The 15,299-nt window shown below is 46.2% G+C and overlaps 2 protein-coding genes across 2 annotated transcripts in view; one reads left to right on the top strand and one right to left on the bottom strand.

The window, feature by feature from the left end:
- The first annotated feature begins 274 nt into the window (after window positions 1-274).
- Window positions 275-11,012, top strand: stan (protocadherin-like wing polarity protein stan). Its single transcript, XM_017899119.1, has 13 exons — window positions 275-717; window positions 969-2,522; window positions 2,594-3,434; window positions 3,501-7,419; window positions 7,498-7,864; window positions 7,985-8,200; window positions 8,288-8,860; window positions 8,939-9,365; window positions 9,437-9,674; window positions 9,736-10,053; window positions 10,132-10,705; window positions 10,833-10,839; window positions 10,971-11,012. The coding sequence occupies exons 1-13, from the start codon at window positions 275-277 to the stop codon at window positions 10,980-10,982; spliced, it is 9,489 nt and encodes a 3,162-aa protein (XP_017754608.1). The 3' UTR covers window positions 10,983-11,012.
- Window positions 11,013-11,537: 525 nt separating this feature from the next.
- spg (dedicator of cytokinesis spg) overlaps window positions 11,538-15,299 on the bottom strand; it is a 45,842-nt gene continuing 42,080 nt past the window's right edge. Inside the window, 7 exon segments of the mRNA XM_017899157.1 lie at window positions 11,538-12,400; window positions 12,471-12,814; window positions 13,213-13,574; window positions 13,642-14,317; window positions 14,396-14,537; window positions 14,610-15,047; window positions 15,130-15,292. Coding sequence (XP_017754646.1) covers window positions 12,233-12,400; window positions 12,471-12,814; window positions 13,213-13,574; window positions 13,642-14,317; window positions 14,396-14,537; window positions 14,610-15,047; window positions 15,130-15,292 — 2,293 coding nt within the window. The 3' untranslated portion in view covers window positions 11,538-12,232.

Genomic DNA, 15,299 nt, shown 5'->3' with positions numbered 1-15,299 from the left:
TACAAACAATTCGAACCTACTCCGCTAGCCGTAACCAATTCTAAGGGTATTCAGATTGCAATTAAGAGCAGCCGGTGCAAGGGGTGAAATAACGATGCAATTTAGTTGTCAGAGGAAGAAGAAAATCTTTCCCTTCCGCAGATGGGAGAGCGTGCCAGCGCGCGTTGAACCGGGCGAGCAGGAAGAGCAGGAAGAGAGTCGGCAACAATGGGACACTTGTCTGGGAGGGTAGAACACGAGAAGAAGGAGCGGTCGTTGTAAGAGGGTGGCCGCCATGGCGAGGTGGAAATGGATCCTCCCTTTGCTCGCGGCCTTTGGGACCCTGACCGACGCGTACCTGGCGGTGCTGTCCTCGAGTACACCGACCGGCAGCTTGGTTTTCGAGGCAGGTGTGCCGCAGCTGGGTGGCCGTCGAAAGTACGAGGTCTCGAACGAACGGACCGCGTGGTTCGCCAGGAAGCTGCTCAAGGTGCATCCTCACACAGGTCGCGTCACGTTGGCGCGGCCGTTGAGCTGCGATGGCCTCCGGTACCCACGGATCTTCACCTTCTACGTGGACTCGACCAGTTCCAGGCTAGGCAGGCCAACGATCGACTATTACAGCCTACCCCTCAGAATATTGATCACCGGCTGTGGCGGGGAGAACCGAGATCTAGCCGCCACTAGGGGATGGATGGCGGAGACCGTGGCCTCGTACGCCATGCCCAGTACCGAGAGGTGAACCTTCGTTTCTTATCTACTCGAGTCAAAGGAACGGGAGAGTAACCCGTGGTTGATGTTCATTTAGATAACTCTTGGTAATTAGCCAGCCGCATTAACTGCCATGCGAGCTTTCGCTTTATTTTTCTGATGAATTTACACGATGCTCTACGTGGTGGTTAGCGCGAGCAGTTTCGCCGGGAAACAGGCAACGGTAATCGAGATAAGGAATAATAAGATTCGCATGCTGTTCTTCTGTCCGCCGACAGGTTCACCGAGGTCTGCCTTAGAACGTCGCAGCTGGTCGCGGCGCTGAGAGACTTCCTTCCACAGACCGCGCTGAAGGAGTGCGAGACCAGGTGGGGCGGCGTAGCGGATCCTAGGTTCCTGATCGAAGGCGCGGCGGGGGACTTGGTCTCGGCGACGGAGCAATGCCTGGTGGACCCGCTCTGGAAGATCTCTGTATCGATGAACCTCAGGTGCGGCATGGAGTCGCGGTTAACCGACGCGGAGCACCGTCTGAAGATCGTCTTTCACCATCGTCAGCTGGACGACACGGATCTGGGGAGACGAGTGCGGAGGGAATTGAAGAATCAGTCTCCGTATTTCGAGCAACCCCTGTACGTGGCTGCCGTCGAAGAGGAAAAAGATCCCGGCGTGTACGTCACTTCGGTCCGTGCCAGAGACCCCGAGGGCGGGACGGTCCGTTACTCCATGAGTTCCCTGTTGGATGCACGATCACAGGCATTGCTCATCCTGGATCCTGTCACTGGAAGGGTCACTACGCGCGCCAGATTGGACAGGGAGAGCGTGGACGTTCATTACTTCAGGGTACTCGCAGTTGACGACTCCTTTCCCCCAAGGACTGGCACCACCACTCTGCAAGTGAACGTTCTCGATACGAACGATCATGCTCCCAGCTTCGAGTGGCCAGAGTACGATTCTTCTATCAGGGAGGGTGTACCTGTAGGTTCTACGGTTGTCACGGTGAAGGCGACCGATCAGGATGCCGGCAGGAACGCAGAGGTCGAGTACTCCATTTTGTCCACGACTAGCGGCAATGGAGCTGTGACCACCGAGGATGTACTGACCTTTAGAGTAGACCCCAGATCCGGCGTAGTTACGACCCGCACGCCTCTCGACAGGGAGAAGACCGAAGTGTACACGGTCATTTTGAGCGTGACCGATCAAGCGACACCGCCTTCCGCGCGAAAGACCGCGAACGCGACGTTGGTGGTACGCGTGCTGGACGATAATGACAATTACCCTCAGTTCACAGAACGTACTTATTCTGTTTGGATACCAGAGGACTTGGATTACACGGCGAACCCGGTGATAGCGCGTATACGAGCTGCGGACGCGGATGCAGGAAATAACGCGGCTGTTCGATATGCCATAATCGGTGGGAACACGCAGAATACCTTCTCGATAGACTCCATGGTCGGCGATGTTGCCCTCGTTAAGCCGCTGGATTACGAATCCACCAAGAGCTACAAGATAGTAATTCGTGCTCAGGACGGTGGTTCGCCAGCCAGATCTAATACCACGCAGTTATTGGTGCACGTGAGAGACGTTAACGATAATGCACCGCGATTCTACACCAGTCATTTTCAAGAGTCCGTTTCTGAGAACGTGCCTATAGGTTATTGCATGTTGAGGATACAGGCTTACGATGCCGACGAGGGTGCGAACGCTCAGATAAAGTACACCATAGGAGCTCGAGACTTTTCCGGTGCATCCACGGAGAACTTCCCTATAACTGTGAACAGGGAGACCGGATGGATCTTCACGACGAAGCAGCTCGATCGCGAGCAATGTTCCAAGTACTCACAGTTCATTCTTCTTATTTCCTCATGTTTTGGCGAAACTCGAATTAATTAGTCGCTTTGTCTAGGTACCAGTTCACCGTGATTGCCACAGACTCGGGAGAAGTACCGAAATCTGCAACCGCCTCCGTGATAATCACCGTGACCGATGTAAACGACAACGATCCTTACTTCGACCCTAAGAACTACGAGGCTGTCGTCTCCGAAGACGATCCCCCGGGCACTCCAGTCACCACTGTCACAGCCACCGACCCTGACGAGGACGCCAGGATACACTATGAAATCACCGCGGGCAATACCAGAGGTCGATTCTCGATAGCGTCTCAGAATGGACGTGGTCTGATAACGGTAGCCCAGCCACTCGACTACAAACAGGAGAAGAGATTCGTCCTGACCGTCACAGCTTCCGACAGCGGCGGTAGAACCGACACGGCTCTCGTTTATGTCAATATCTCCGATGCCAATAACTTTTCCCCCGTTTTCGAGAACGCACCCTACTCCGTCTCCGTATTCGAGGATGCGCCGATTGGCACGACGGTCCTGGTTGTCAGCGCGACCGACTCCGATGTTGGCAAGAATGCTCAAGTCACTTACAGCTTGGATACGGATGGCGGAGACCAATCGGTGTCCGAGTTTACCATAAATCCGCAGACCGGAGCCATCACGACTATTCGACAACTCGATCGCGAACTCGTACCTGCGTACTTACTGACCGTGACTGCGAGGGACGGAGGTATTCCACCCCTGTCGGACACTACTGATGTAGAAATATCCGTCACGGACGTGAACGACAATTCGCCGGTCTTCGAAGCTCCTCAGTACCAAGGATCTATCCCGGAAGACGTACTGGTTGGCACCAGCGTTCTCAGAGTTTCCGCAACCGATGCGGACACGGATCTCAACGGCAGGGTAATACCACTTTTGTAGGTCGGTGCATGTTGTTGTATAATGTATATAATCGCGCTGTTATTTCAGGTGAGGTATACTTTAGAAGATGACGGGGATGGTGCCTTTGCTATAGATTCAACCACAGGAATAATCAGAACGGCTAAACCATTGGACAGAGAGTCTGTCGCGAGGTACAGTCTGAAGGCAGTTGCGATAGACAGAGGATCTCCTGCGCTTTCAACGACGGTCCCAGTGATTATCAAGATAGAGGACGTGAACGATTCTCCGCCCGCTTTCGAGAATGATAAGATAATACTGTACATAGCCGAAAATTCCCCTGTAGGATCTACGGTTGGTGAAATTTTCGCTCACGATCCAGACGAAGGACCGAACGCTGTTGTGCAGTACTCGGTGATAGGCGGCGAGGATTCGAACAGTTTTGCTCTGAATATCAGACCAGGTGCTGATCGCGCGGAGTTGATCACGCTCGAAGAACTGGATTACGAGTCGCCAAAGAAAAAGTTCGAGTTAGTCGTGCGTGCTGCCTCACCTCCTTTGAGATCGGACGCCCTGGTTCAGATACTAGTAACCGATGTGAACGATAATGCACCCGTGTTGAAAGACTTTCAAATCATATTCAACAACTTCAAGGACTTCTTCCCGACAGCCCCGATAGGCAAGATACCCGCTGTTGACGCGGATGTCACGGACAAGTTAACATACACCGTACTCGCTGGAAACAATGCCAATTTGATCGACTTGAACAGGACCTCCGGTGAAATTCGCCTGTCGCCTCAATTGAATACCAACGTGCCACGCGTTGCAACGATGGAGGTATCGGTTACGGATGGTATCAACGAGGTCAAGGCTACCATGACACTCTCTGTACGCTTGATCACCGATAAAATGCTCCTAAACTCTATCACCGTCAGATTAGACGACATGACGGCTGAAGCTTTCCTTAGCCCTCTGTTAGGGTACTTTCTGGATGGCTTAGCAGCTATTATTCCATGCCCTAGAGAGAATATCTTTCTCTTTAGCATACAGGAGGACGCAAACGTGAACGGAAAGATTTTGAACGTGAGCTTCTCAGCGCGTAAGGTCGAGCCAGGTGTTACGGATGAATTTTACAGCCCTCAGTTCCTTCAGGAACGCGTGTACCTGAACCGAGGTATCCTGGCGAGACTGGCCACTGTTACAGTATTACCCTTCGATGACAATCTTTGCGTGAGAGAACCTTGTTTGAATTTCGAAGAATGTCTGACGGTTTTGAAGTTTGGAAACGCTTCTGGATTCGCGAGCAGCGATACCGTGCTCTTCAGACCAATATATCCGGTGACAACGTTCGCGTGCAGGTGTGCGAAGGGTTTCACCGGCAGTAAGGAATCCTATTTATGCGACACGGAAGTCAATCTGTGTTACTCGAATCCATGCATGAACGGGGGCACTTGTTACAGAAGGGAAGGAGGATACGCGTGTTCCTGTAGCCCCGAATTTGCTGGAGAAAACTGCGAAATCTCCTTCGACAAGGATTCTTGCGCTCCAGGGATTTGCAAAGGAGGCTCTCAGTGTACCATCAAAACTACAGGCGGTTTCACCTGCGAGGGTTGCCCTGTAACGACCTTGGAAAACGTGACACCACTGTGCGAGCTTAAAGCTCGTAGCTTTGGGCCAGCCACTTTCCTCACGTTCGCCTCTTTGAGGCAAAGGCACAGACTGCACGTGAAACTAAGATTCGCCACCGAAGCGACAAACGGACTTTTGCTCTACAACGGCCGATATAACGAGAAGCACGACTTTATAGCTTTAGAGATAATCGATTCTCAGGTACAGTTCAGTTTCTCCCTCGGTGATGAGATCACCCGAGCGAGTGCCAGTATACCTGGCGGTGTTTCCGACGGCCAATGGCACGAAGTAGAAGTCTCTTACATAAATAAGACCGTAACAATCTCTCTGGACAACTGTGACGTCGCTCTAGCCTTGGAATACGGCGAGAGGCTAGGGACAAAATGGTCCTGCGCTGGGAGAAGCGAACAAGTGCTAGAGGACCGCTGCAGCATTGTCACCGAGACGTGTCATCGTTTCTTAGATCTAACAGGGCCCCTGCAGTTAGGTGGTCTACCCGCCATACCGTCTAGCTTTCGAATCAGAAATAAAGATTTTGTCGGTTGCGTGAGCGATCTGTACATCGATCATATCTTTATCGACCTGAATTCTTTCGTGGCCGACAATGGCACCAACTCTGGCTGTCCAGAGAAGGTCTCGTTTTGCTCGTCTACGCCATGCAAGAACGGTGGCAAATGTCGAGAAATGTGGTCCGGGTTCGTTTGCGAATGCGAGGAGAACTTTGCTGGACCTACCTGTGCTGACGAGGTCGGCAAACCGTGGAACTTTCACGGCGACGGGATGCTCAGCTTCAATCCTCTGCTGAGACCCATCCAGTTGCCCTGGTTAACGGCGGTCAGCTTAAGGACGCGGTCAAAGCAAGCGTTCCTCATGAGCGTGCAAATAGGACAGAATAGCTCGGCATTGCTCGAGATCCGAGAGAGCAAACTGGTCGCTCTATTGGACGGTGCGGACATCATACAAACGTGGAACAACATCGCGGACGGCGAATGGCACAGAGTGGAAATCCTGTGGCAAAGCGGACATGTCTCTCTGGACATCGACTACCGCAACCGGCCCACGTCCTCTCCGCTACCGGCGAAACTGCAGGGTCTATACGTTGGTAGGATCCTGGTCGGTGGGCCGGAACAATCCATGAACACTGAGCTACCATATTTCGACGGCTGTCTGCAGGACATTCGTATCGGCAGTAACCAAAGTGTACTCTTGCGACCAACCGTTCAGGAGAACGTCGCGGCTGGCTGCAGCTCGGAAGCCGAGTGCAACGTCGACTGTCCAGAGGCATCGATTTGCGTGCCGAAATGGCAGACGAGCGAGTGCGTTTGCGCGACAGGTCGCGTAGGACGTAACTGCGAGCGGGTTTGTGATTTGAATCCCTGTAATAACACCGGCACCTGTTTGGAGGATGCAGCGTCTCGTAGGGGATACCAATGCGAGTGCAATTCGCCGGAGTACTCTGGAGACTACTGCGAGATCAAAGCAGACCAACCTTGCCCGGCCACCTGGTGGGGTTCCCCGGTTTGCGGACCTTGTCACTGCGACGAGTCCAAAGGCTATGACCCAGCGTGCAATAAAACTACAGGCGAATGCTACTGCAAGGAGAATCACTATCAGCCATCTGGCAAGAAGGAGTGCATTCCTTGCGAATGTTACGCAACTGGAAGCTTCGGGCCCCGCTGCGATACCGAGACAGGTCAGTGCCGGTGTCGCGTCGGGGTCATTGGACGATCTTGTACAGCATGTCCTAACCCGTATGCCGAGGTCACTCTTCGTGGCTGCGAGGTGGTCTACGACGGATGTCCCAGGTCTTACGCTGAAGGTTTATGGTGGCCGAGGACCAAGTTCGGAATGAACGCCTTAGAGGATTGTCCTGATATGGCTGAAGGAAAGACGTCTAGATCTTGCGACGATAAGTTAGGCGGTTGGCAGGAACCTGATCTCTTTAACTGTACCTCGGAAGCCTTTATCGAGCAAAGACATCAGCTGGCAGCGTTGGAGACCAAGGAACTAACGTTGAACACTTACGTCGCTGTTAAGATAGCGAAAGACGTTCACAGGGCAGTGAACGTGACCAAAGAACTCTATGGAGCTGATTTGTTGATCGCTGAGTCTTTATTAGTCGCGCTGTTGCAGTACGAAGAGAGCTTGGTTGGACTGAACCTGACTCACAGTCAAGACAAGGACTACGTGTCGCATCTAGTTGGGATCGCTAGCAATATTTTAAAATCCAAATACGTAAACAAGTGGTCGAAAATTGAAACTCTTAACAACGATACTCCCGACATGGTTTTGGATGCGATGGCGAGTTACTTGAAGACTCTGACTGCGTCTCAGCACGATACCTTTACTAATCCCTTCGAGGTAGTGGATGCTAACGTCGGTAAGCAAAGCCACCGATTTTTGTATGACATGTCTCGACATTTCTAACTGGCTAATCTCGAATGATTTGCCTTTTCAGTATTGGGCCTGGACATAGTAACCTCGGAAAGCTTATTCGGATATGAAATAGCAGAGTACACCGACGATCCATCGGTATCTACGGTGAGACCAACTGAAGCGGACCAAAAGGTTGTCTTGCCGGATACCTCTGCCTTCTTATCGTCGCCTGCTCATTTCGGCCCGTCGATTACTTTCCCAAAGTATAATAATTACATGGCCGACCCAAGCAGATTTGATCCGTACTCGAAGATACGAGTGCCTCTTAATATATTAGGTATAAAGCCCCTAATGCAAGGGGAGTTAAATGTTAAGAAAAGTTTGGTCAATCGGAAGGCTGTGTTGAGTTACGTGCAATATAAACAATTAGGAGCGTTACTGCCTCAGAGGTAAATTATTATACTTGCTGTTTAACAAATTAATAAATTTGTTATATTTGTTGCAATGGACATATAGTATAATATATAACAAACGGATATACACATACAGTAACAATCAAAATTTTTCAGATTTGACGATTCTGTGGCAGTTAGATGGGGTGTAGAAGTAGCTGTGGGCTCACCGGTCGTAACAGTGTCCGTTTTAGTGCCCACTGACAACGGTTACGAATCTCTGACTGGGATTCCACTACAATCTCCAGTTCAAATTAGCCTTTGGCTCAGCGAAAAAGACGAGTTTAAGACTAGAACTAATCCGCAGTGTGTACATTGGAGTACAGTCAGAGAGTATGCGACATTTCGTTTCATATACATGTATTCTTTAAATTCCATTTCGTTCGCATTTTTCATTTTGGATTCATTCGTCTGTTCCAGAGTTGGCGAATGGAGCCGAATGGGTTGCACGACGGAGGTCGAGGACGATTCTCTATCTTTTGGGACAATTGTAAACTGCAGCTGCTTCCAATTATCCACCTTTGCAATACTAACTGATGTACTTGACCCGGAGTATGTCCCAGAGCCATCTTTGCTGGAGGATGTAACGAGTTACAGCGCATTTATGATCGCATTGCCCTTGCTGTTATCCGCCTTACTCATTCTAGCTTTGATACGAGGCGGTGGCACAAATTCGAACAGTATTCATAAAAATTTGGTGATGTGCGTGTTTTTCGCTGAAGTGCTGTATCTGATCGCACTCAAAGCTAGAAGTTCTCTAGTCTCGAACGAATTCCCATGTAAACTGACGGCAATTGGCTTGCACTATGCTTGGCTGAGTACATTCTCGTGGACCTTGGTAGACTCCATTCATCTCTATCGAATGCTAACCGAAATGAGAGACGTGAACCATGGACAAATGAGGTTCTATTACACAATGGGATATGGTGTTCCAGCCATCATAGTTGGATTAACCATCGGCGTTAGAGCCGATCAGTATGGAAACTTTTATTTGTTCGTACAGTTTTTAATTTCTTCCTTAAATATACTGATAAAGAATTCTACTAACGAGAAACATTTTTCCCATTTTAGTTGCTGGCTGTCTATCTATGAAACTGTGATTTGGTCTTTGATAGGACCAGTTTGCTTGGCAGTTTTTGTAAATTTCTGTATACTTGTCATGTCGATACGAGCGGCATTTACGTTGAAAGAACACATTATGGGTTTTGGGAATTTAAGGACGTTACTCTGGTTGTCCGTAGCTTCGTTGCCTTTACTTGGATCTACGTGGACTCTAACAGTTCTCAATGCCTCCGAAAATTCTCCAACATTGTCATACCTTCTTAGTATAGCAGTAGTCGTCCATGCGTCGTTTAGTTTGGTCGGTTATTGCTTTATTAATGGCAGAGTGCGAAGAAATCTATATTTAAGTTTATTGAGATGCATTGGAAAGAAGACACCTTTGTTGGAGGGAAGCGTGGGAAACGGAAGCAGCAGCCAGAACGTAAACGGCCACTCGGTATGTGAAGTAAAGTTATGTTATACGAGGAATACGAAAAGCAATTTTCTTAACGTAATATAATGTTACAGCGATCTGCACTGGCGTACTCGTCAACGTATAGCGGCGCAGAGTCTGTATGTAGAAGGGTTCACGTCGGAGTTTCAACGAGTAGTACAACTTCTCGAAGTACAAATAAAACTGGGTCCAGTCCTTATCGTAGCGATACACATTTAAGGCATACCTCAACATCCACGAGTAATTACAACAGTGACAGAGATCCCTATATGTCCTCCAGGAGTCACCGATCAGCATTGCATTCTAGACAAGGTATCAACTTAAATTCGATCTTAAGTAATCGTTTCTTTATAATAATTATAATAATTTACAGAAGCGACAGAGCCACGAAATCAACGCAGAGATTCCGAATCGGATTCAGATGGATCTCAAGCAGAGGGTGGAGGAAGAAGCTTAGATCTTGCGAGTTCGCACAGTTCCGACGAAGAAGATGTCACGTCAAGATCCCATAGGAATATGGGCGTCTCGACGCAACAACCTGTTACACATAGTTATCTGCCTAATATTCATAGCAATCCTACCGAGCACTTGAATATACTTTGTTCGAATACGGAACTGTTCCCAAACATTAAACCTATTTATGCACCTAGATGGAGTTCACAGTTACCAGAAGCATATTTGTCATCCAATGGTAAGGCTTCAGTAAATTAAAATATTTAAAATATTTCAAGTCACAGTCCAAGAAGCATCAACGATGTTCTGTTTATAGTAATGGATGTACGTGTAAGTCAATGGTCTGGAGGCACCATGTCCGATAACGAAATGGCCTCGAACAAGACTTCCAGTCCAAATCCACTGCCTTATCCCGAAATGAATTCGCCTCAAAAGAGTCAACCGGATGAAAATTATTCGGAAGGTGAGGAAAAACTTCATCATCTCGGAGAAAAGTATTTGTTCCCCTATACAGCTGAGGAAGATCACACTGTCTCACCTACTCCCTACATGCTACCCATGTCTTCCCGTATTCTTGCGTCCAGCATGAGTCATCACTCACAAAATTCCAACCATGAGAATATGAGTGGTTCTGAAAGGTATGGAAGCTTAAAGAGGGGGCAGAGTATACATGGTTCTCAACACGATAATCTCAGTGGTTCGGAAAGATACGGTAGCTTAAAACGTGGAAAAATTACACCAACTGTGTTAGAAGATTCTCCGGAGTATATTTTACCAATGAGTGGTAGAATATTGTCTAGTTCATTGACTCACGATTTACAGCATAGCAATGAATTAGCTGCCCTTCGACAACAGCAACAGCAATACGAACAGACTATTACAGAGACCGAGTAAGTATAATATAAGTACATTTAAAAAAAAAAAATCTTTGGTGTCACAACGAATCGTATCGATATCATTTAACTAACTTCATGTACTCTATAATTTATGCTTACCCCGGAACATGAAAATAATTAGCGAAGAGGTAAGCATCTGTAGAAATGCTTAATGCCTCTACAAGTATTAGCTATTTTGCAAAAAAATAAAAAATTAAAGTTACATCGAATTAAAAGATTCGATAGATAGTTTGTAATTCATGTCTGGTTTATGTTCCAGGAAGGATACTAATGCGGAAACGTCAGTATGACGATCTCCGCGCTACAAACAAACACCGTACAAAGTAATATAACGTACTATTAGCTTAAAACTCAAATGATTAAATTTATATAGATATATATTTCTTAGAGCAATAATTGCTCTAAGGTATATTTTAAGAGCGGCCATGACTGTACTTACGAAGTTAGCCATATCGATTAGTATGTATGTGTGAGTGCCTGTACGTATCTATATACATACGCTTATCGATATTTCGTTTTGTGTGATTCCAGCTTCGGTTCGGAAGCGATTCTTTCGATTTCTTCGTAGATTATCGCGATATCGATCGACAATAATCACGACGAGCAGTCGGAAGACATATGATCTCTAGTTCATTTCACCATTCATGTAATTAACATCACTTTCTCTAGTACCTTAATTTCTAAACTCAGTATTGTGCAATGTATACATTCCATTTCTACTTTATATTTAGATTCTATTTTCTTTCCTTCTTTTTCTCTCCTTTTTTTCTAGAGAAGTTTACAATGTTTTATACATGCCATGGAAGAAGCGTACAACTGTGCGGCGCAGTTTTCATAGTTTTGTATATATTTATATGAAAAGAATGTGACAAAATACATAATTTATATATATCCTTCATCAAGTGATGGCAACTTTTCTATACTCCGTTCGTTCACCTTTCTCTTTCCTGTTAGCTATTTAAATAATTTGGTGTTCGCACAGGTCTGCACCACAGTCTCATTGATAAAAATTACCTTTATTCTCATTGAAAATATAAATAAATTACAAAATATAGTTAGGTTAGTATTCGGAAGATCGTCGTCTTTAACATAAAGTCAATAAGGTATCTCACGATTGCCGAGCTCTACCAGATAAATTCCATCCGATCAAATTTGAACATAGTTTGAATTTATCATCGAATCGGCATCGACGATTCTTGCTCGTTCCCGGCATTTCGATACCACGTTTCTACTAAGGTACGTTATACACAGGTGGGTGTAATCCTTATCGAGTTACGCATTAGAAGATGTCGATTATTACAGGTTTCATATATATTTATATATATATATATATATATAAAATGATGTGCAAATGTCAGAGACCTTGCTGTGCAAACCCAATTAAATTCAATCGTTAATTACGTGTTTGCCAATAATCGTGTGAGTCGTCGAAGTTTTGCTGATACATATACGAATCAGATCTGCTTAACTGTGGCACACGCACATCACAATTAACCGCTAGGACTAGGAGATTCATCGTTGCTACACAGTGCTTTCGGTATCAGACGCCATAGACAATGTTTGGAGTTTCGGCACCGAATAATTCTCCGAATGGCCATGAGTCTGTGAGCGATTCGATACTCTTTCCAATGTCGACGGTGCCGAAGGAGTATCTTGATGTGCCTTTGGCGGTATGGGTGGTGGACTCACCTAACAATGATACGTGTATCAATAACGATAACATAGGGTACAATAGTGATTTTTAAATATAAAGAATTACCTCTTGACCTGGCAAAGAGTGCGATCCTTGGAACGTACCGCTCGCGAAATTCCCCGTAGAAACGTTCAACGCGTTTATCACAGACGGTGGTGAAATATTCATGATATCATTGCACCTTGTCCGTGGTTCGAAATCCTCGTAACCGAGGTTATTCAAATTAGTCAAATGCGATTGGAAATCTAATAAACTGGCAGTAGATATACCACTGTCACGGAGATCGTTTGGCTCGTTTTGCGCTTCCGAATCATCGTCCGTGCTCCACTCCGTATTACGTTTGTACGTTAGACGTTTTGGGGGTGCAGGTGGAACCACTGTATTCGTATTCGTGTCTCTCTTATCAGGCGCTGAAACGTAAATCTTCAGTTAACTTCAATAACTATTTCTACACTATTTCTGTCCTTCGTAACTATTACGGAAATTATCCTTATGTAACAATCATAAACAGTTATTTCTGGAATAATTTTAACTCCTGATTTAAATATGCAAATGGTCACAAATGCTTGGAATTATAGGTTAAACCACTCGTAACTGAAATGTCTACACGTGGGTGTTGGACCAATAAATTACAAATTTTTCCAGCCCACGTGTACAATTAAGACACTCTTATGACTACACAATGTTGTACAATTATTAGATAAACTTTTCAACACTTGTATGAAGTTGATTGAAATAACACTCCTTAGACAACTAATATCGCAAAACGCTTCAGTGGCTATTCGCTTTGTACAAATATGAAACTTACTGCAACCTCTAGGTGGCAATGGTGGAGCTGGTTCGGGACCAGGCTCGCTCCACGAGGTTCTCAGACCAGTCTGATCTACGCCGTCCGTTGGCGTGGGCAAGGAATGTCTTAGTGGTAACTTTGGACTTAGCGGCTTGCTTAGAGTTCTTTGATGTGTAGGTCTAGGCGGAGTATTGCCATAGCCCACTGAACGTGGTCGTACTTCTCGTTGAGGGATAGGTGGCGGTCCACCGTCTACTTTTGTATAGAAACCTTCATCTTCTGGTAGACCATCGCTGTCCGCATAAGATGCCCTAGAGCCTACCGTTTCCAATGTAGCTGGTCGTTGCTTCTCGTTGGTGGGCAACGGAGGTAGTGGTGAACTAAACAAATTTGACATGAACGAGACAATTCAAGGCTTATTCGCAGAGAAATATCATAAATAATTACTTGACAATGCTATCTTGATGAATTGTCCGTTGCCTCGCTAGTGGACCAAGGCCTTGTTTCAGCTGTGTAAATCTCTCGTTCAATCTTTTGTGTAGCGGTTGTACCCCAGCTGGCGCGATTTGTCCGTGTAAATTTAGTCCAGCCTCTAAAACGCTCATCTGATCAAGAATCAAGCCCTTTAATTTGTTCACGTGAGGCACCATATCTGGATTCTGTCTAGCGAATTCGGGAGTGAGAAAGGCTTCTTGGTATTTGGTAATGCCTCCCATCACATTTGCGTCGATGATGCCTTGGAGTCGCATGCTAAAGGGGTTAATATTTCGATGAGGTTCCGCGGTGTATTGTGCGACAAGTCTCCGTAATTCTCTCTCCACGCTCTGCATCGTCTCGCAGGCATATTGTACAGGCGCCAATAGCTCAGATCTTTTCTCAATCACCTCGAACCACCTGAGTATACCGGGTAACTTCGCTTCGGTGGTCAACGTGGTCCTTTCGATCCAAAGAGATTTAAATTCATTCTCGCGATCGACTGTTCCTCTATGCAGCGGTCGATCGAAGATAAATTTCCGGACATCGTTCACTAGATAAAACGCGACCACTCTCTCTGGCACTTCCGCTCCACGACAGGCTAAACTGCTCTCTTCAGGAACCGGTTTCACGTTGCATATTTGTATATCTGAAATATTACATTGGTAGCATGATAGGATTGATAGCGTTAATGACGGGTCAAAAAAAGAAATAAGGATTATCTTACATTGTCCTTCGGAAGTAAGGATGCTTTCATCCGGTGGAGAGTTCTTCATTAATATTTGTGCGCTTGGAAATTCAGTCTGTAATCGTTGGGTGAACGCACCTATTCTCTCGTACTCTAGACCGCGATAAATGAATAGTTTATTCTGGAGAATCATAATAAAAGACATTACATTTCTCGTTGTATCACAATACCTCTCTATATAAATAATACCTACCCTAACAAAAAGGGGAAAACTAAGACCGTAGAAGCCTACTCTAAAATACTCCGGTTCCGGTCGAAGTTGCGTCAATATATTATCCAGGAATTTGGCTTGCAACTTCAATACATGACTCAGTTTCGCATAATCGTACAATCTAACTCCGTACAACAAAGCTAACTCCTTGCATAATGGGATAGCTTTCTCCCAACATTTGCCTCGGTCTAAGTAATGAATTATTTTATAATAAAGGACCTCCTTTCTTTGCCACTCTGGCTGTTGCGGATGCGAGTGATCCGGAAGCAAGATCGTAGAACCCCAACCAAGTTGATCAGCGTACAACTTCATCGTAAATCCGGCTTCTGTATAATTCTCAGCTGCTAAATGCAGGTCGTGAAGCTTGTAAATATAGCGCAGGTACATCTCCTTTCGATTGAATTCGTTCTTATAAAAATTCTGCGGAAGAAGAAAGATGAATTATCTGCTTTATATGCATATGCTCTATATTTTTGGTCGAAATTTCGAATCTTTTATTTACCAATAAATTAACAGTACACGACATACGCTTGTCGCGATTCTCGTCTCCTTGTATTACGCTCCTGTAATCTAACAGTCTTTCCAGTAAACGTGTAATTGACGTGATGAAAGCAGTTCCGCTGTCCTTCCAAGCTGGATCTTCTGACAGAACTCTGTCCAATAATCTGTGGA

Source organism: Eufriesea mexicana, unplaced genomic scaffold, assembly GCF_001483705.2.
Source record: "Eufriesea mexicana isolate 0111107269 unplaced genomic scaffold, ASM148370v2 scaffold793, whole genome shotgun sequence".
NCBI classification, from domain to species: Eukaryota; Metazoa; Arthropoda; class Insecta; order Hymenoptera; family Apidae; genus Eufriesea; species Eufriesea mexicana.
This window is presented reverse-complemented; position numbering and strand designations above follow the sequence as displayed.